We start from the raw sequence: 22,150 nt of genomic DNA, 5'->3' as shown, positions 1-22,150 counted from the left end.
GTGATGTGATAATGTGCGTTCATGAAATACTGTAATGATGTGGAAAAAAATAATTTTCAACTCTGCACGTGTGTTTGTGTGTGTATATACATTATATATATATATATATATATATATATACACACACACACACACACAGTTCTGTGGATGCAGGCACTCCCTAGACAATCATCTGGCCGAGGTGCTCACTTTTTAAGGCAGACGGCAAAGCAAATAAGTGTCACACTTCGGACTTAACAATAAGATATCACACTTAGGTCCTAAGGTCAACATTTTGAGTTAATCCAAACTCGTCATCGGGACATACGAGTTTGGATTAAAACTCGAAATGTTGACCTTGATACCTAAGTGTGATATCTTATTGTTAAGTCCGAAGAGTGACACTTATTTGCTTTGATATATATATATGCTAGGCATGGTCATACTTCAGTAGTGTGCCACATGCATTTATTTTACACTTGTTGTATTAATTGTAAAAGTCCACATTTCTTTAGTTTCTTAAATGTATTCCCTTTCCGTGACACTGAGCAATAATAAATCTTTATATCATGCAATAGGATATACCCCTTTCCTTGCAAACTAAGGCAGCATGGATGGTGTAATGGTTAGCATTAATGGCTCACAGCATTGATGTCTTGGGTTCAATTCCCACTATGGTCCTAACTGTGGGGAGTTTGTATAGTCTCCCTGTGCTTGCGTGGGTTTCCTCCCACACTCCAAAAATATACTGGTAGATTAATTGGCTACTGACAAATTATCCCGTGTGTGTGTACAGGTGGTACTGTAGGTAATTTTGGGATCTAGGTAACAACCCTTGGAGAGAGATAAAGTACTAACCAATCAGCTTCTGTCATTTTTCAAACACAGGGGCAGATGTACAACCATGGGCAAAAGTTTTGAGAATGACACAAGTATTAGTTTTCACAAAGTTTGCTGCTTCAGTGTTTTTAGACCTGTTTATCAGATGTTACTATGGTATACTGAAGTAACATTACAAGCATTTCATAAGTGTCAAAGGCTTTTATTGACAATTAAATTGTTTATGCAGAGTCAATATTTGCAGTGTTGACCCTTCTTTTTTAAGACCTCTGCAATTTGCCCTGGCATGCTGTCAATCAACTTCTGGGCTACATACTGACTGATGGCCGCCCATTCTTGTCTAATCAATGCTTGGAGTTTGTCAGAATTTGTGGGTTTTTGTTTGTCCACCCACCTCTTGAGGATTGACCACAAGTTCGCAATGGGATTAAGTTCTGGGGAGTTTCCTGGCCATGGACCCATAATTTCGATATTTTGTTCCCCGAGCCACTTCGTTATCACTTTTGCCTTATGGCAAGGTGCTCCATCATGCTGGAAAAGGCATTGTTCATCACCAAACTGGTCTTGGATGGTTGGGAGAAGTTGCTCTTGGAGGATGTTTTGGTACCATTCTTTATTCATCGCTGTGTTCTTAGGCAAAATTGTGAGTGAGCCCACTCCCTTAGCTGAGAAGCAACCCCACCCATGAATGGTCTCAGGATGCTTTACTGTTGGCATGACACAGGACTGATGGTAGCGCTCGCCTTTCCTTCTCTGGAAAAGCATTTTTCCAGTACCCCAAACAATCTGGAAGGGGATTCATCAGAGAAAATAACTTTACCACAGTCCTCAGCAGTCCAATCCCTGTACCTTTTGCAGAATATCAGTCTGTCCCTGATGTTTTTCCTGGAGAGAAGTGGCTTCTTTGCTGCCCTTCTTGACACCAGGCCATACTCCAAAAGTCCAAAAGTTTTTGCCTCACTGTGCGTGAAGATGCACTCACTCCTGCCTGCTGCCGTTCCTGAGCAAGCTCTGCACTGGTGGTGCCCCGATACCACAGCTGAATCAACTTTAGGAGACGGTCCTGGCGCTTGCTGGACAATCTTGGGCGCCCTGAAGCCTTCGTCACAGCTATTGAACCTCTCTCCTTCACAACTATTGAACCTCTCATCAAGTTCTTGATCCGATAAATGGTTGATTTAGGTGCAATCTTACTAGCAGCAATATCCTTGCCTGTGAAGCCCTTTTTGTGCAAAGCAATGAGGACTGCACGTGTTTCCTTGCAGGTTACCATGGTTAGCAGAGGAAGAACAATGATTTAAAGCACCACCCTCCTTTTAAAGCTTCCAGTCTGTTATTCTAACTCAATCAGCATGACAGAGTGATCTCCAGCCTTATCCTTGTCAACACTCTCACCTGTGTTAACGAGAGAATCACTGACATGTCATCAGCTGATCCTTTTGTGGCAGGGCTGAAATGCAGTGGAAATGTTGTTTTGGGATTAAGTTCATTGTCATGGCAAAGAGGGACTTTGCAATTAATTGCAATTCAACTGATCACTCTTCATGGCATACTTGTGTCATTCTCAAAACTTTTGGCCATGGCTGTATGAAGCTCTGGAAAGTGATAAAGTGCAGAGTGACAAACGACCAGCCACTCAGCTCCTAACTGTCATGTAACAGGTTGCGTTTGAAAAATGACAGTTGGCAGCTGATTGTTTGGTCGTTTATCACTCTCCACTTTATCACTTCCCCTAACTTCATACATCTGCCCCACAACTTGTAAACTGACAGGAGCTGATTGGTTGATACTTTATCTCCCGTCCACCGTATCTCTCTCCAAGGTTTAGTACACAGACCCCATAGATTGCTGTCTCCACTGAGGCAGAAACTGATGTGAATGGCTAAAATAGTCTATATAAAGCGCTGCGGAATATGTTTGCGCTATATAAATAACTGGTGGTAATTAAATAATAACTAGGGGGGTTATGGAATAGGTTCTGAGATTACACAACTGGCGTCATTTCGCAAGATTACCTCTAAATATAAAGGCAAAAAACAGCCTTATAACTGATTATTGCTTTAAATGTATAACCAACATGTAATGAATGCATTAAACAAGGGCGACCTTACATCAGACTACAACACTTTGTTGTTGATCCAGAGTTACATGCCAGTCAGTCGCAATTGCTCCCTCATTGTATGCACGGATCTAGATGTGTATACAGAGTTGACCAGGAGATGCATTTGGAAGCAGACTGAGGCCTGCATATGTACGACTGCATAGCTCCCATTTGTGTCCACATGCCCATGATAAGCCCTAACTAAACCTAGCCTATGTGCCAATATGTTGCCTCCCAGTTTCATCCCACCACCCAAGATGCGATCGAGATTCACACTCGGCATCTGCGTAGATACTTTTGCTCCACTCTCGGGAATGCGCAGGGTGAAGCCACGCAAAATCCATATGCAAAACCGACATGCCTTCAACTCTGCATGAGCCTCTCTGTCCTTCAGCCAAACCTTTATCCATTCTAGTATCCTGGAGGCAAATCCAAGAACTCGATTCTGGATTAATTTACCATTTTAAAAGTAACTTTGCACCTTGGTAAAACCTTGTTGCACTGCAAGGGGTGCAAATACATTATTTTTGCATGTGCGGCAGTAGCATCACTAGGGGCGTGAAGACGGCACCAGATGAGACCATCCAAGTCGTCACTGAGCATGGATGACCCCAAACTATTTTCGTTCTACCCAACTGCTAGATCCAGATCTCTTACAAGAGAATGCCCTATTCCAATGTTTCCCAAACTCCGTCATTACAGTCCAGGGTTTAAGGTTATCCATGCTTGAGTCTAAATGGTTAAATCAGTGCTTGCGCACTGCATACGCAGTACGCACCATCGGCGGATCCTGGGTACGCTGTTGCAGCTGCGATCTGTAATGAATCAGGCCCTAACTCACTAGTGCTCAAGCTTGGATATCCTTAAAACTGGACTGTAATGCCCTATTCTGCAGGTTCTCAAACGGAATCGGTACGATTGGAATCCCGACACCAGCATCCCGGCAGCATTAGAAAACCTGATCGTCTAAAGGTAAGTACTAACCTAATTCTACCCCCTAACCCTCCCTTTGGGGTGCCTAACCCCTCCTCTAAATGCCTAAACCTAACCCCCCCCTTCCCTGCTGCCTAAACCTAAGTCCCCCGAAGGGGTGCCTAACCCTAACCCCCCCTTCCCCTAGCCTAAAGCTCACCTCCCAGGGGGGGTGCCTAACCTTAAGTCCCCCCCGAGAGCCCTAAACCTAACCCTCCCCCCCCCTGCGGCCGGCATCTCTTTGATCGGGATGCTGGGCGTCGGTCTCCCGGCGTATGTCTAATGACAGGCGTCGGCATATCGACGCCTGTCTTTAGACCCTAGCCGGGATATGACAGTCGGGTCATACCTCTCAAACTCGGTCCTCAGGACCCCGCACAGGTCACATTTTCCAGGTCACCCAGCAGGTGCACAGGTGTAGTCATTACTTACTGACACATTTTGAAAGATCCACAGGTGAAGCTAATTATTTTTCACTTGTGATTTTTAGAGGAGACCTGGAAAACATGCACTGTGAGGGGGTCCTTAGGACCCAGTTTGAGAACCTGTGCCCTATTCTATAGATTCCTTTTGGGGAAAATCACTTTTTTGTTCCCCAGAGCAATCAACTTCATAGTTGCAGATACAACTTCAGTATCACATTTGTACTTTGTGAGAAGAGAAAATAAGCGATATAAAGAGACCGCTGCTGGGACAGGTCTACAACGCTCATTCCGAACGCCTCCAGATCATACAGTGGGCTCAGCTACTCCTCTCCAAGCCAGTCTCTGGGGGGCAATATAGGGTGAAACTGAAACATAGGGGGCAGTTTCTGACAGTTACCGATTACTCTCACTGTGCATATGACAGCACTACATACACATTGTGCAATTCATGGAAGAAGTATAGATTGTAAGAATTGAGGGCCTGATTCAGAGCCGGACGCTATTTGCGGACGGTCGTTCCAAAAAAGGGGCCGGCTATTTAAATTGAGCGCTCACTCTTTGCGGTTTGACGCCTCTATGTGCGAGCGAGCGAATGAAAAATGCGCTCGCTATTTTGTAAAGACGCCCCTTTGCCGTTCGCATCACACGTCATCTCCAGTATTTATTAGATTAATCGAGAACATCGAAAGGCATCTGAACTGCTCGCAGTGCTTGTGGTAGGATTTTCTTACCGCTATCACTGCGAGCAGTTCAGGCTAAAAGACAACCAAGTGACGTGGTCGATTACGCTCCTGTACTAATTATGCACTCCCATTAAACGCCCTTTTGACCATTACGCACGCCTGCGTTCGGATCTCCACTCCCCCGTTTTCAAGCACCTTCCCCTGTTACCACCCACAAACGGTACATTCTGTCAATCAAATTAGCAGCCCCTCGCTGTTTTGCGAGCGCACGATTTCTGACCGCAATGACTGGTTTGCGCATGCGCATTACGACCCATACGCATGCGCAGTTGTGCAAACATCGCTCAGAGCGAACGAGCGGCTCTGAATCAGGCCCTGAATTCAGCATGCAGAAAGAGAATAATCGTATTGTGCAGTTATTCCTTCCTTATATAATAGGGATATCTCCACGGATAAATATTGGCAAACCGATACTTTCCCTGCAAATAGTCCACATCCATCACATAGAGTGGACGTTTGTAAAATTTAGTGCATAAATAAACGTGTGAAAAAAAAAAAATGGAATTCGCACCATAAGAAGTATTTTGCTTTGGAAACATTAGAGGGGATATAATGTTTGATAATCATGTAATTTAAAGTAGTAAATTATTATGACATAATGGACTGTTGGTGCCCTGCGATGAGGTCATTGGGGTAAGTACCTACTCCCCTCCCCCCCCCCAAAAAAAAAATACCCCACACAAATTTCCTGACCCTGAAAACGGCTTACCCTATAGAAGCGGCTGGGTCTTCTTAAAAAAATATGGTCGTAGCTGGTTCACCAGAGCGGTTTTAGGCAGACTGGCGCATGGTTTGGGAAGAACATGACCAAGGCTTATTTGAACAATATGGGTAACACATGTGTGCGGCATCTTGTCACATATACTATATATTCATGCTAGGGATTAGTTACTCAGTCCCAGCAATACAGAGTAGGGGATTGCAATTAATAACAGGTAAATACAAACCCCCATTTGATTCAAACTATAAAATGGAGACATATTACTGTACACAATGACCCGGCAGGTTCATCTGTAACTATATTTTCTATAACCAGCCATATAGACAAGGAGCAGTCACTGCCCAACATAATTAGTATAAAGTGTAACAGAAATGCCATGATATTATGGGACAAAGCATGGATGGATATCCACTGAGCAGCCAAATTATTATGCCCACCTGGTTGGAACGGTGTTGGGCCACCTCTTTTGTTCTTAATACAGCTTGAAATTCTTCGAGGCCTGGATTCTATTGTCAGCATGTTTTCAAGGTGAATATTAGCCCAAATGTGAGTCGAGGCAATGCAAGAAGGATCCATGCTTTAGTGCGATTGTCTCCATACCCTCACCCAACCATCTGCATGGTGTAACTGAAGATGTGTTTTTCGCCAGACCACATGACTCATTTCCAATCATTTATTGTCCAATTCCTCTGGTTCCTGAGCAAACTGGAGGCGTTTCAACCAGTCTGCAGCAGCTGAGAATGGCGTGCGGACAGGCCTCCTGCTTCTGTAGCCATAGGATGTAGTAATATAGTTGGCCCCCGATTCAGATTATCTGTAATTTAATGTACTGTTGCCCGTCTATGGGACTGAACAAGTCTGCACACTCTACCGACTGCCGGGCTCGAAAAAGTCACCAGTGCGTTTGTTTTGCGAATACTTGCACCAATACTGCCAAACAATTATTCCACGTACAAAGTCTGTCAGATCGTGTCCTTTACCCATTATTTCATGAGTGATACACTTCACTGCATACCACCACCTTTCCGGTCTTATACAGATTCAGACATCCTACGTCAGCAATATCTGCGGAATAGCTACTCTGCATAAAATCGCCTGGTGCATAATAATTTGGCCTCTCAGTGTATAGTACATGAGAGTTGTGTGCTGTGACCATGCCTAGGAGAGTAGATGGCTACTCTGATGATCTGCTAAGGCCACTGCCTGTAGTCTGATGATCCGATTGGCTGCAGGTTGCTGTATCCCTGCTCACTTTAAATCGAAGGACATCCCGGATGAGCAGGAGAAACACAATAGCAAAAGGAAACAACCTGACTGTGCAACCAAGCTGCCTATATAAGCTCAGAACACTCAGCCTTGAAAAATCGGGACTGTTGGGGGGGGGGGGGGGTGATGGGTGATTAATATATGAAAGGAAGCAATCTACAATGTACACACATGTCACCTTCTCCTGTAAATACTTGGTCAGTGTTAACCAGGAAGCTTTCACCTCTCACCCTTTCAGAACCCAATTTCAGATGCAGTTTGCTTCATATGCCCTCAATGCGGATGAACATTGAGGAATATAAACAGAATTCCTCAAGACAATAGGGGAACAATCGTGAGCTCCAATTCACCATAATCACAGACTTTTGCTGCAGAATTCAAAGGGGCTATTTTACTAAGAGGGCAATCCTGCCTGGCTATGCCTTTTAAAAGAAAATCCTTAAGACTTCACATTGATTCTCAGACAAATTTGCTGGTACAGCCAGACATTTACAGTAGGTGTTTATTTTATGTACATAAATAGGTTACAGGCTGCATACAAGGACACAGAATTGCACAACACATGCTGCCTCTATTTTGTCTCCCCCTTAGGTTCTCCTGCCTCTAGCTTTGGGCTCTCCTGCTCCTCCCGGTGAGCTGGGAAGGTCTCCCACGGGCTGCTCAAATCAAATTTTCGGAATTCCTGCGCCAGTTGCACTGGCTCTGCCACGACGCGTTTTACCTCATCATCATAACGCACCTGGGAGACAAGAGGACATCGCATGTAATTATCTCCAAGAGCAACCGGCACCTGATGCACACAGCGTGAATTTAGAGCTAAATGTTTGCAAACAAGAACAAGGGGGAGATGTACTAAGCTTTGGAGAGGGATAAACTGGAGAGAGGTAAAGTACCAACCAATCAGCTCCTGTCATTTTACAGGCTGTGTATGAAAAAAAAAAGAAAATTAGGAGCGGATTGGTTGGTACTTTCTCTCTCTCCACTGTATCCTTCTCCAGGTTTCGTACATCCATCCCCAAGTCCGAAAAAATTTATGATGTTATGCAGTGTAAGGGGAGGCTCTCAGAGGGAGCATCTGCAATCTGTTCTGTAAGCTTCCTCATAGCCGCCCACCGCAGAAAAATATAGATCCCACTATAGAGATAAGGGGGAAGGGAGGGTGGGGGGAAGGTTATGGTTTTAAAAAAAACACACTCTGAACCTCGTCCAATAAGAAGCAGATGGAAGTGATATATATATATACATCAATACAATCTGATAGATCTGATTCCAACTAAGCGACATTATCTCATGGAGAGTGACTAGAGCAAAGAATGTCTACAGCTCTCTGCAAAGTATTTCCTCCACAGCTGGACCCCTCATGCTAACTCTGTCTGCTTAGTATCCTTCCCACCCACGCAGACACTGAGTATTTAGAGTGCTCTATCTGAAAAAGAATAGAGAAATGACAGTTTGCAGAAGCCAGTGACAGCATCTTCTGTTACATAGGGACAGTGATCACAGGCAGCATCTTCTGTCACATAGGTACAGTGATCACAGGCAGCATCTTCTGTTACATAGGGACTGTGATCACAGGCAGCATCTTCTGTCACATAGGGCCAGTGATCACAGGCAGCACCTTCTGTCACATAGGGACAGTGATCACAGGCAGCATCTTCTGTCACATAGGGACAGTGATCACAGGCAGCATCTTCTGTCACATAGGGAAGTGATCACAGGCAGCATCTTCTGTCACATAGGGACAGTGATCACAGGCAGCATCTTCTGTCACATAGGTACAGTGATCACAGGCAGCATCTTCTGTTACATAGGGACAGTGATCACAGGCAGCATCTTCTGTCACATAGGTACAGTGATCACAGGCAGCATCTTCTGTCACATAGGTACAGTGATCACAGGCAGCATCTTCTGTCACATAGGTACAGTGATCACAGGCAGCATCTTCTGTCACATAGGTACAGTGATCACAGGCAGCATCTTCTGTCACATAGGGACAGTGATCACAGGCAGCATCTTCTGTCACATAGGTACAGTGATCACAGGCAGCATCTTCTGTCACATAGGGACAGTGATCACAGGCAGCATCTTCTGTTACATAGGGACTGTGATCACAGGCAGCATCTTCTGTCACATAGGGACAGTGATCACAGGCAGCATCTTCTGTCACATAGGGACAGTGATCACAGGCAGCATCTTCTGTCACAGGTACAGTGATCACAGGCAGCATCTTCTGTCACATGGGGACAGTGATCACAGGCAGCATCTTCTGTCACATAGGGACAGTGATCACAGGCAGCATCTTCTGTCACATAGGGACAGTGATCACAGGCAGCATCTTCTGTCACATAGGGACAGTGATCACAGGCAGCATCTTCTGTCACATAGGGACAGTGATCACAGGCAGCATCTTCTGTTACATAGGGACAGTGATCACAGGCAGCATCTTCGGTCACATAGGGACAGTGATCACAGGCAGCATCTTCTGTTACATAGGGACAGTGATCACAGGCAGCATCTTCTGTCACATAGGGACAGTGATCACAGGCAGCATCTTCTGTCACATAGGGACAGTGATCACAGGCAGCATCTTCTGTCACATAGGGACAGTGATCACAGGCAGCATCTTCTGTCACATAGGGACAGTGATCACAGGCAGCATCTTCTGTCACATAGGTACAGTGATCACAGGCAGCATCTTCTGTCACATAGGGACAGTGATCACAGGCAGCATCTTCTGTTACATAGGGACAGTGATCACAGGCAGCATCTTCTGTCACATAGGGACAGTGATCACAGGCAGCATCTTCTGTTACATAAGGACAGTGATCACAGGCAGCATCTTCTGTCACATAGGGACAGTGATCACAGGCAGCATCTTCTGTCACATAGGGACAGTGATCACAGACAGTACAGGAAGGAGATGATCAGCAGGGCCGTAACTAGGGTAGTGCGACCTGTGCCTTGGCACAGGGCACCGCAGGGCAGAATGCGCTGTTTGGGCCTGTCCACTTGCTTGTTTATTATCACTCTCACTTGTAGCTTCCTCTTCTTTTATCCCCAGTATCTAATGGCCTCCACTATCTCTTCCCTGGCCCTTCCCCATGAGGCCAAGGCCCTTTTTCAGGTGCACTATCTTATGTCCCTATTTAAAAATTGTGGGGAGAGGGCAGGGGGGCACCAGTGCTCTGTCTGGCACAGGGCACCAAAAAGTCTAGTTACGGCTCTGATGATCAGTACTCCCTGTGACTCGCTGCATGACTATGGGGAATTCATGGCCACTGTGGGGGGAGGGGGGGGGGGTTTTACTGACAGAGGGTTAGGGGCTATTCTTCCTATGCAGTCCTCATTGAAGTAGCATTGCCGTGTGTCATTAAATGATAATGGGTACCTACTGGTCTATCTATTGAAACAGTAGCAAATCCATTTCCTATTTCATCATCACCACTAATCTGGTTAATATAATGGCCTTAGGAGGAATCCCAGGAAATCCCAAAGACTTTCCCACACAAGCTGGGGTCACTATGTCCTGATACCACTGCAATTAGTTGCAATAATGAAACATTAAGCAGATATCCTGCTCATATAACAGAGCAATAACTCTGGGGTAACAGACAGCTTGAATAATTAAGTGCCAGGAAAGAGGGGAAGATGCCCTTAATGCTCGGAGTGAGCTGTGATTACAAAGCTGCTCTCGCTTTCCCTGAAATCCTGTCCCCACACTGTCTCCTGAGAACCTCTTTCCCTGTCCCCTGTCTACCACTAACTGAGATCTTGTATGAGTCGGACTCCCCTGGACTCCCCTCTACCGGATCCTGTCCCATGGGTTCCTCTCCTTGTAACATGTTTCCCTCTAGCAGATCCTGTCCCATGGGTTCCTCTCCTTGTAACATGTTTCCATCTACCAGATCCTGTCCCATGGGTTCCTCTCCTTGTAACATGTTTCCCTCTAGCAGATCCTGTCCCATGGGTTCCTCTCCTTGTAACATGTTTCCCTCTAGCAGATCCTGTCCCATGGGTTCCTCTCCTTGTAACATGTTTCCCTCTAGCAGATCCTGGCCCATGGGTTCCTCTCCTTGTAACATGTTTCCCTCTAGCAGATCCTGGCCCATGGGTTCCTCTCCTTGTAACATGTTTCCCTCTAGCAGATCCTGTCCCATGGGTTCCTCTCCTTGTAACATGTTTCCCTCTAGCAGATCCTGTCCCATGGGTTCCTCTCCTTGTAACATGTTTCCCTCTAGCAGATCCTGTCCCATGGGTTCCTCTCCTTGTAACATGTTTCCCTCTAGCAGATCCTGTCCCATGGGTTCCTCTCCTTGTAACATGTTCCCTCTAGCAGATCCTGTCCCATGGGTTCCTCTCCTTGTAACATGTTTCCCTCTAGCAGATCCTGTCCCATGGGTTCCTCTCCTTATAACGTGTTTCCCTCTAGCAGATCCTGTCCCATGGGTTCCTCTCCTTATAACGTGCTTCCCTCTACCAGATCCTGTCCCATGGGTTCCTCTCCTTATAACATGCTTCCCCTCTAAGCGTGTTTTGGGACACTCTTTGAAAAAATTATTTTATGAAAACCTAAAACATAGCATTTATTGGATTTATGTTAAAAATATGAAAATAAACGACCTACTACAGATATACAAATCAAGAGCACATACTTATTTTAAAACACCAAAGAATCATATTCACATAAGTAGAAGAAAGCTAGTGAAATATGAACAGGTGATCATTTGACAACGATCAATTGGTTGAATCTAAGTATACCACAGTCACAGTTATACGGTTAAATAGAACGGTTTTGGTGCTGTGACCTAATAATTAGAACTGCAACAGGGAAAAAAAATAAAATTATATTCAAAGTGCAATGATCAATTGACAATCAAAATATATATTGTATTCACGGTATCATAGGCAAACGTCATTCAATGTGTACTATAATTAGAGGAACTGTGATTCCTCAGAAAGACTGGCAATAGCTGAAATATAAAATACATATAAATTCACATATATATAACAAATATAGATTGCTGTACTAGCATATCAGAATGCGAGTATTTGTTGTATTCCTTGATACCCAAAATTGGTCATAGGAGAGAGACACCAAAACAGCCATATTTAGTATCTCCCTCAGGTACCCTGAATAGACAGTATATAGATAGTAGGAAGCAGTCAAAGTAAAATGCTACTCCCTTTGCGCAGTGGGCGGGCAGCAGCTGCTGCATATCATTATAGTAATTAGTGAATTATATGTGAGCGTACTGCCTGCTCACCAAGGGGTGAGAATAAGTATATTAAGGGGTCTATTTACTAAGCAGTGTTAGGAGACAGAGTGAAAAGTGATAAGGTGCCAGCCAATCAGCTCCCAACTGTCATTTTTCAAACACAGCCTGTGAGATGACAGTTGGGAGCTGATTGGCTGGTACCTTATCACTTTTCACTCTGTTTCCTAACACTGCTTAGTAAATAGACCCCTCTGAGTCTCTTCTTTTAGACCCAGCCAGAGGGAGGAGCCTGATAATACAGTGCAGGAACCTACCCTAACAGTGGTCTAATGAGAGCACCCATTGTAGCATAGTGTAAGATAAATAACAGTATAGAATCAGGATCTGAGCTGCTGCCAATCACATACCAAGTAGTATTGGTGAGAAGCCAGGTCCCGTGTACACAGAGATAAGAAGAAAAGATAAACAGTAGCTGCATAGGTAACACACTGTTGGTAGATAAAGGCTCTGTTACTCTACTAAGTATTGCAGAAACACTGAGGGGTCTATTTACTAAGCAGTGTTAGGAGACAGTGAAAAGTGATAAGGTGCCAGCCAATCAGCTCCCAACTGTAATTTTTCAAACACAGCCTGTGAGATGACAGTTAGGAGCTGATTGGTTGGCACTTTATCACTTTTCAGTGTCTCCTAACATTGCTTCGTAAATAGACCCCTAAATCTTTCCCAGTATGTTGGTTACACAAAGCGCTAGGAAAAGGAAAAAGTTTAGTCTAGAGTGGGTACCCGATTGCGCTACTCGTGAGCAGGCAGCGGCTGATGGTGTCCGTTGGATAGAGGTAGATCACAACATTTTGCCAGACAGGTGTCCCGCTTGTGCACAGCGGTAGTTACGGTGATCCAAGACGTACGTTTCACTGACGCTTTCTCAGTTGGATCACTTTACATTTCCCTCTACCAGATACTGTCCCATTTGCACCTCTCCTTGTAACTGGATTCCCTCTACCAGATCCTGTCCCATAGGTCCCTATCCTTGCAAGTAGATTCCCTCTACCGGGATCCTGTCCCATGAATTCCTTTATCCATCAATAACCATTATCTGTTTCACAGGAAGAATTATCAGTTTAATATTCCTTAAAGACGACTTACCTCCACATAGCCTGAGAGAGGGAAGTCCTTCCGGAATGGGTGCCCCTCAAACCCGTAATCTGTGAGAATTCTTCTTAGATCTGGATGATTAGCAAAAAATACTCCATACATGTCCCAGACCTAAACAAGCAAGAACATGTTTAAGAAATATATCATCACTATTGCAATGAAACAATTCTATACTTGAAAACATATATTGGAGGGGTGGTGGTGTGTTCGCCCGGTGGTATGGCAGAGGAAGGGTGGTAGAACATCTACAACCTAACAATGTTACATAACTAGCTATAGTGGCCTAATACAAGCAGGCACTAGAGTTTGGGCACAGGGGAACCTAGATTTTGGCTCCTCTTCTGTCTACAACTCTCAAGATGAAACCCCAATAATATCACTTTGATCTCTACTCGGCTTCAGTCATGTAATGTCCCCAGGCCCTGGTGAATTGGCAGGCTGCTGTATCGATAACGTTGGGACAAATCTCAAAATGAATCAAATAAAATGTTAAGCAGTGCTCCTCACTGTGCCTGTAGGGAACAGCACTCCGCGATTATGTATCGGTGTATGAAATCTATACAGAGAAGCTGCACTACAATGAACAATGTGGACGCCAGCCGCGTTGTCTACGGATATGAGTGAGGTCTCTGCACCCAGGTTTGTTTAGAAGGGAGAAACCATGGTAACCAGATGCTCACCTCTCTCTCATACCAGTTTGCAGATTGGTGGACGGACACAACTGAATCAAGCGGCGTAAGTTCATCTGCATAAGTCTTCACGCGGATCCTGGAGTTATAGCGCAAAGACAGCAAGTTGTAAACAATCTGGAAAAAAAAAAAAAAAGTTACAAAAAAGATTCCAATAACCATACAATGTCCTCATTCCGTTAAACATGTGCAGGGTTCTCCTCCATGGGTGACCACCCAGCTCTTTTTACTCTGACAGTACCTGATAGCGCCCCCAGGGTGAGCCATCGGCAGTGCGTAACTAGCATTACAGAGCTCAGTCAAAAGAGCCACACTGCTAGCCTAGCAATGTAGCGCTAATGGCTGAGCTCTGTCTGTCACATAGGTACAAAGTTTGTTACGCTCTGCAGTTCGCTCACTCTGGGGGAGCTATCTGACTGGGGTCTGTCTCTTAAAAAGACAAGGGAGCCATCTGATGGGAGGGAGACTTGTGACTTTGCCTCTGATCAGAGCTGTGTATCATGTCAGTGTGACAGACACAGTCATAAATCTTCCTCCAATCAGAGAGTACCAGACTCGTGCTTCACTGACGTTACTGTGACAGGCAGCCACAGAGAGACAGTCTATCAGAGAGTACCAGACTCGTGCTTCACTGACGTTACTGTGACAGGCAGCCACAGAGACACAGCCTATCAGAGAGTACCAGACTCGTGCTTCACTGACGTTACTGTGACAGGCAGCCACAGAGACACAGCCTATCAGAGAGTACCAGACTCGTGCTTCACTGACGTTACTGTGACAGGCAGCCACAGAGACACAGCCTATCAGAGAGTACCAGACTCGTGCTTCACTGATGTTACTGTGACAGGCAGCCACAGAGACACAGCCTATCAGAGAGTACCAGACTCGTGCTTCACTGATGTTACTGTGACAGGCAGCCACAGAGACACAGCCTATCAGAGAGTACCAGACTCGTGCTTCACTGATGTTACTGTGACAGGCAGCCACAGAGACACAGCCTATCAGAGAGTACCAGACTCGTGCTTCACTGACGTTACTGTGACAGGCAGCCACAGAGACACAGCCTATCAGAAATCCCTCCCCTGTCTTTAAGGGGCAGGATGTGGTTTGGGTCGGCGGGAACATCGCACAGACGGCGTGTCTCAGCGCAGAGTGCATTGCTGGACACAATTATATCTGTATCCAGCCAGCAAGCAAGCAGGCAATGTCTGCAAGAGACTTTAAAAATTATATCTATATTTTCCATTATTGCCAGGTATTACACTGCCCTCACCTGGCTACTTTTCCATGCTAACCACCTGGCAACATATTCTGGGAACACTGATGTGTAATGATTAGCAACACCGCAATGTGTAACTATTCAGAACAGGGCAGAAAATTTTGGGAAATCTATGCCGTCCCTTCCAACTAATGAATGGAAGAAGAAGGGTGTGTGAAGTCCGCCCGTTCAGAGGGAATACAGTGCATTTATCAAAGTCTGAAATACCAAATAGCCTGTGATTTGCGGGTTCCGGTGAGATAGTCACTAGATTTAAAAGCACCAATTAGTTTAAAGGCAAAACAAACCCGGTAAACTTAAACTAATTATGATTTAAATCTAGTGACTATCTTGCCGGAGTCAATTACATTTGGCCTAGATTCTTCAAAGAACTCTACCCATATTTTGTTTTATTTTCAAATGTAAGTATATAGCTATTAATGCATAAATATATTCTTGCTCTACAACTTGAGAGCCCTAGGAAGCCATGGTATGTATTAGGCCTCCGGGAAAGAGTGCCTTGGTGACAATGTACATCTAACAAGGCAATATGTTGCAACATTGTATCTGTAATCCTGTATTTCCTAGCACGGCATTTGATATCAATAGTCTTTGTAAGAAACTGCGCAGTGCTCTTCTGCTGTATAGAATGGACAAAGCCAGCCCAGGGAAGCGTATATATCGCAACCTGAAGTTCAATTAACAAGCGGAGTTAGGCGATAAGCATAGACAGTGCACTCTACCATGGGACTTAAGAAACAATGTTTTATTACTTTATTTTAATATATATATATAAAATGCACGAGACACCCTGAAGTAGGGATGAGCATCAATTCCCGATGTTTCTGAAACATTAACATTTCTGCATGATCCGATATATGATGGGCGTTATATATTGGGTGGATCGATTCTAAATTTGCCAGATGTCTTTAGGTGACACCCAGCAGATTTTTCCTATCCTCCTAGCGGATATTGCTGCTGCATACACGGAGTACAATATCCCTTTCATACAGATATATTGTGATCTCTTGTGACGGTATATCTTCTTAAATGATTCACACAAGCTGATTCCGTATTGATTAGGAATATTGATACTGAATCGGCGACCGGCCATCCCTACCCTAAATAAAACTGCAATCATAAACCTGCTGTAAGTTTACAGTCAACAGACGTTGTTGGCCTTCTGATACAGGTGATGCATGTATTACAGGGGAGAATGAGGGGGGCTCACTCCAGTACCTACCTCGAAGCGGTTTTCCCTTGTTGGGATATCGACTGCAGTCAGATCCGCCAAGGATTTAAACTGCGCATTTGTGTGGTCGCGGAGAAATATCATGACTGGTACAACACCCTCCGGATGGATCATAATCTCCAATTCCCCATAGCATGTTATCTATGGAAGGCACCATTTATCAGACATTGGTCATCACACAGAAGGCAGCAGGAAGCACATGTATTATATACATTACATAAATTAACACTGGTCCTGGTTTAACGTTGAGGTGGAACAGGGACGGATAAAGAAGCAGTAACAGAGCAAGAATATAAAAGCAGATGAACAATCCTTTGCTTAATTTTTTCTTTATTAGCAAACTGAGCTGTTTATACACTAATATATATATATTTATATTTCATAGGCTCTGTATAACTGAGCTGAATAATATGCCTGAAATAACTGAAATCATTATATTAACTGCAGATGTCCATTATGTTCTATTTCCATAGCAAGTTGGCATAAAGGGCCGTTCTATTTGAGTCAGCAGTGTGTGGACAACAAGCTTGCAGACTTGCACTGTACAAATGTCTTCAGATCCTATTAGGACACTGGGGCAGATGTATTAAGTTGGAGAGATATAAAGTACCAACCAATCAGCTTCTAACTGTCATTTTACAGTCTGTGCTTGAGTCAGGGGCTTCAAATATCACCCTCTGTCCTTAATATGTGTGATGTGGCTTCAACTATCCGTAATAGTCACACACTATTATATGTTATGTTTTATTAGCGTTGGAAGGTCAGGTTGGTACTGAAGAATGTATTTTACTTTTACCTATGGAATGTTTGTGTTTTATTTGTGTGTTTCATGGGATAACGTTTCACGTGAACAAGACTTGTAACACAGATTTCGGAGAAGACATTGGGAAAAACTACAACCTAGAGTGTATATATTTAATATCCGCCGCTTGTAGCAAAATAAGGCATATCAGAAAAGCTCATAAAATAATGAAAACATTTAAAATAAAATCTTATTGTGAATAAATGACAGCTGTAAAATGGGTTGGGTACAGGATCCGGGCGGTCAGACCCGCTCCGGAATTCTGCCAATCATCATAGCAATGCATATTTACCCAACTCTCCCCATAACCCACCCTTTCTGCAGCCTAACCCTAACCATACCTTCCCGATGTCTAACACTGACCCTCCCATCCCACAGCCTAACACTTACCGTTGGTATTATGGAGCCAGGATTCTGATGACTGTCAGGATTCCGGAGTCACTATTCTAACCGTCGGAAAGCTGACTACATCCAGTATAAAATAGCTCACAATCTAATGTCTCTTCTGTTTATGGGACTGTAGCAGCTGAATGGAAGTTCAGGAGCAGTGGTGCGATAACACCATCTAGTGGTGAGAGGCTACAGCATCGCAAGGAGAAAGGATGACCTGAAGTCTATGGCAGTGCGGTTTGTGAAGATTTACTATTTACTATGTGCAGAATTAAAACAATAATTTAGAAGATATTCTTGTAGGAACCATATATGGTTCTGTCTCATGCAGTAATGTATCTAACACCTAATACTTTTGTTTCAACTAGTTTTATCTACTTCTTAAGGAACCATATGTTCGCTTTGTTTATAAGACACTAGGGGCTATATTTACTAAAGGTCGATTTTAATCGATTTAAAATCAATCAAAATCGAACAACATCTATGTTGTGTTTTCTTGGGCTAAATCACATTCACTAACAGACCATTTTTGATCTGATTTTTTAAGTAGCATTAAATGTGTGGTTTAGCCTCAGAAACACAACATCGATGTTGATCAATGTTCATCGATTTTAAATTGATCAAAATCAATTAAAATTGACCATTAGTAAATATATACCCTTAGGACTAGTCATTCAGGGGCAGAGTATACACCTCAAATGGAGTGAAATAGCTTGACATCATTTTTTTTTTTAATAATAATGTACATTAATTTCAGTCTATTGTACCCTAGTGTATACTGCGTTGATCTGTAAATATTGGAAGACGCTCTATTGTACCCTAGTGTATACTGCGTTGATCTGTAAATATTGGAAGACGCTGACTTTACTGATCAAGTTTCCATTATGCATTGGGTTTATTCAATCAGCAAAAAAAGGAACTGAACATAAACAAAGTCCAATTCTAAATGTATGCACAACAATTGGAATGTAGTTAATATCCCGGACGATCGGGATGTCGTCTGCCGAAATCCCAGCGCAGGAATCCCGTTCACTGAGAGAACACCGTCGCCGGAATCCCGACGTGACTGGGGATGCAGACGCAGAAATCCCGGCAGTCCAATCCAAAGAAGACCGGGTCAAGGTAAGTATCAGCTGCGGGGAGGGGAAGGTTCAGGCACCCCCTGGGGGACCTAGGGTTAGGCTGCGGGAGGGGGGAGGTTAGGGTTAGGTTCCAAACGGGGGGTAGGGTTAGGTTCACGCACCACCGGGGGAGGTTAGGGTTAGGCACTTACCGGGAGGATTAGTATAAGGGTACAAAAAAGGAGTGTTAGGGGGCAAATGGGACAGTACTCACTGTTCCCCTGTTGGGATTTGAACCATCAGGATGTCGCTGCCTCCTCTGTCGGTATTTCATACCGATTACCAACAATTCTGTGAATAACAGTGTGTAGTGTGGTGTGTGTGTGTGTGTGGTGTGGTGTGGTGTGGTGTGTGTATATAGGGCACTTTTATTCTCACCTGAACCTGCTGAACATACTTGGGCAGAATCTCTGCCACATACTCGCCAAATGCAGAGAGCTGATTCTCCAGCACTGTATCTCTCGGACGAACAGTCGCTGCAGGTGGAGAAAGTACAAAACACAGGGGTCGGTCACAAAGGAAGTAACTCTTTCCTTCTATTACAGAGAAACGTCAACATTGCACTAAGACGCAGCGCTCCACTAGGAAAGGACATGAATCAGGAAATAAGGGTACATTTATGGATGTAAAACAGTCAGCTCATGTTCGGTTTTCGGTCCCCGTCACGTTTCCCTTGAAATGTGCATTTGATTAGAGTGACAGCACCTTACTATAAACAATCTCCTACGCATTCAGCGTGTCCTTGTGACAGGTGCAGTGTCATGGTGTGAGAAGATCATGTGGTAGGCAGGAAACCACAGACCGAGGAGCTGTGCCCAGGGGCTACTCATCTGCAGCTCATGGTAAACCCCAGTACTTACCGCTCTTAGTGTTAGATCTCAGTGACTATAGCCATCAGAGGATAGACCGCAATTTGTTCTGCCGGAAGAGAGTATACAATCGCATTACACTGGCCCACGCACTGCACCTACACTGCGGCCAGTCGCTGGCTAGCGGCTGAGAACTGGGAGAAGTAGCGGCATCACATTCATCCAGAATCGCCACACACAGACTGCGGTCATATCAGTTAGAGACGAGCAGTCCCAGCACACGGCAGCATCCACAACGGAGTCCCGGAGCAGTGATATTGCACGTGTTTAGATTGTCAGTGGTCACACCTGACGTGCAGCCATAGCAGAAAGCATGAGAACGGAGTCCCGGAGCAGTGATATTGCACGTGTTTAGATTGTCAGCGGTCACACCTGACGTGCAGCCATAGCAGAAAGCATCCACAACGGAGTCCCGGAGCAGTGATATTGCACGTGTTTAGATTGTCAGCGGTCACACCTGACGTGCAGCCATAGCAGAAAGCATCAGAACGGAGTCCCGGAGCAGTGATATTGCACGTGTTTAGATTGTCAGCGGTCACACCTGACGTGCAGCCATAGCAGAAAGCATGAGAACGGAGTCCCGGAGCAGTGATATTGCACGTGTTTAGATTGTCAGCGGTCACACCTGACGTGCAGCCATAGCAGAAAGCATCAGAACGGAGTCCCGGAGCAGTGATATTGCACGTGTTTAGATTGTCAGCGGTCACACCTGACGTGCAGCCATAGCAGAAAGCATCCACAATTGAGTCCCGGAGCAGTGATATTGCACGTGTTTAGATTGTCAGCGGTCACACCTGACGTGCAGCCATAGCAGAAAGCATCCACAACGGAGTCCCGGAGCAGTGATATTGCACGTGTTTAGATTGTCAGCGGTCACACCTGACGTGCAGCCATAGCAGAAAGCATCAGAACGGAGTCCCGGAGCAGTGATATTGCACGTGTTTAGATTGTCAGCGGTCACACCTGACGTGCAGCCATAGCAGAAAGCATCAGAACGGAGTCCCGGAGCAGTGATATTGCACGTGTTTAGATTGTCAGCGGTCACACCTGACGTGCAGCCATAGCAGAAAGCATCCACAACGGAGTCCCGGAGCAGTGATATTACACGCGTTTAGATTGTCAGCGGTCACACCTGACGTGCAGCCATAGCAGAAAGCATCAGAACGGAGTCCCGGAGCAGTGATATTACACGCGTTTAGATTGTCAGCGGTCACACCTGACGTGCAGCCATAGCAGAAAGCATCCAGAACAGGGTCCCGGAGCAGTGATATTGCACGTGTTTAGATTGTCAGCGGTCACACCTGACGTGCAGCCATAGCAGAAAGCATCAGAACGGAGTCCCGGAGCAGTGATATTGCACGTGTTTAGATTGTCAGCGGTCACACCTGACGTGCAGCCATAGCAGAAAGCATCCACAATTGAGTCCCGGAGCAGTGATATTGCACGTGTTTAGATTGTCAGCGGTCACACCTGACGTGCAGCCATAGCAGAAAGCATCCACAACGGAGTCCCGGAGCAGTGATATTGCACGTGTTTAGATTGTCAGCGGTCACACCTGACGTGCAGCCATAGCAGAAAGCATGAGAACGGAGTCCCGGAGCAGTGATATTGCACGTGTTTAGATTGTCAGCGGTCACACCTGACGTGCAGCCATAGCAGAAAGCATCAGAACGGAGTCCCGGAGCAGTGATATTACACGTGTTTAGATTGTCAGCGGTCACACCTGACGTGCAGCCATAGCAGAAAGCATCAGAACGGAGTCCCGGAGCAGTGATATTACACGCGTTTAGATTGTCAGCGGTCACACCTGACGTGCAGCCATAGCAGAAAGCATCAGAACGGAGTCCCGGAGCAGTGATATTGCACGTGTTTAGATTGTCAGCGGTCACACCTGACGTGCAGCCATAGCAGAAAGCATGAGAACGGAGTCCCGGAGCAGTGATATTGCACGTGTTTAGATTGTCAGCGGTCACACCTGACGTGCAGCCATAGCAGAAAGCATCAGAACGGAGTCCCGGAGCAGTGATATTACACGTGTTTAGATTGTCAGCGGTCACACCTGACGTGCAGCCATAGCAGAAAGCATCAGAACGGAGTCCCGGAGCAGTGATATTACACGTGTTTAGATTGTCAGCGGTCACACCTGACGTGCAGCCATAGCAGAAAGCATCAGAACGGAGTCCCGGAGCAGTGATATTGCACGTGTTTAGATTGTCAGCGGTCACACCTGACGTGCAGCCATAGCAGAAAGCATCAGAACGGAGTCCCGGAGCAGTGATATTGCACGCGTTTAGATTGTCAGCGGTCACACCTGACGTGCAGCCATAGCAGAAAGCATCAGAACGGAGTCC

At 45.2% G+C, this 22,150-nt stretch overlaps 1 protein-coding gene across 1 annotated transcript in view; it reads right to left on the bottom strand.

The window, feature by feature from the left end:
• Positions 1-7,535: 7,535 nt before the first annotated feature.
• NDUFS3 (NADH:ubiquinone oxidoreductase core subunit S3) overlaps positions 7,536-22,150 on the bottom strand; it is a 36,074-nt gene continuing 21,459 nt past the window's right edge. The window contains exons 3-7 of the mRNA XM_088448661.1: positions 19,309-19,406; positions 16,609-16,758; positions 14,099-14,224; positions 13,410-13,529; positions 7,536-7,786 (exon numbers count right to left, since the gene is read on the bottom strand). Coding sequence (XP_088304787.1) covers positions 7,619-7,786; positions 13,410-13,529; positions 14,099-14,224; positions 16,609-16,758; positions 19,309-19,406 — 662 coding nt within the window. The 3' untranslated portion in view covers positions 7,536-7,618. The remainder of the gene's footprint in view (positions 7,787-13,409; positions 13,530-14,098; positions 14,225-16,608; positions 16,759-19,308; positions 19,407-22,150) is intronic.

This window comes from Taudactylus pleione, unplaced genomic scaffold (genome assembly GCF_031769625.1).
Source record: "Taudactylus pleione unplaced genomic scaffold, aTauple2 ptg000462l, whole genome shotgun sequence".
NCBI lineage: Eukaryota > Metazoa > Chordata > Amphibia > Anura > Myobatrachidae > Taudactylus > Taudactylus pleione.
The sequence above is the reverse complement of the archived record's forward strand: the minus strand, read 5'-3'. Positions and strand labels throughout refer to the sequence as shown.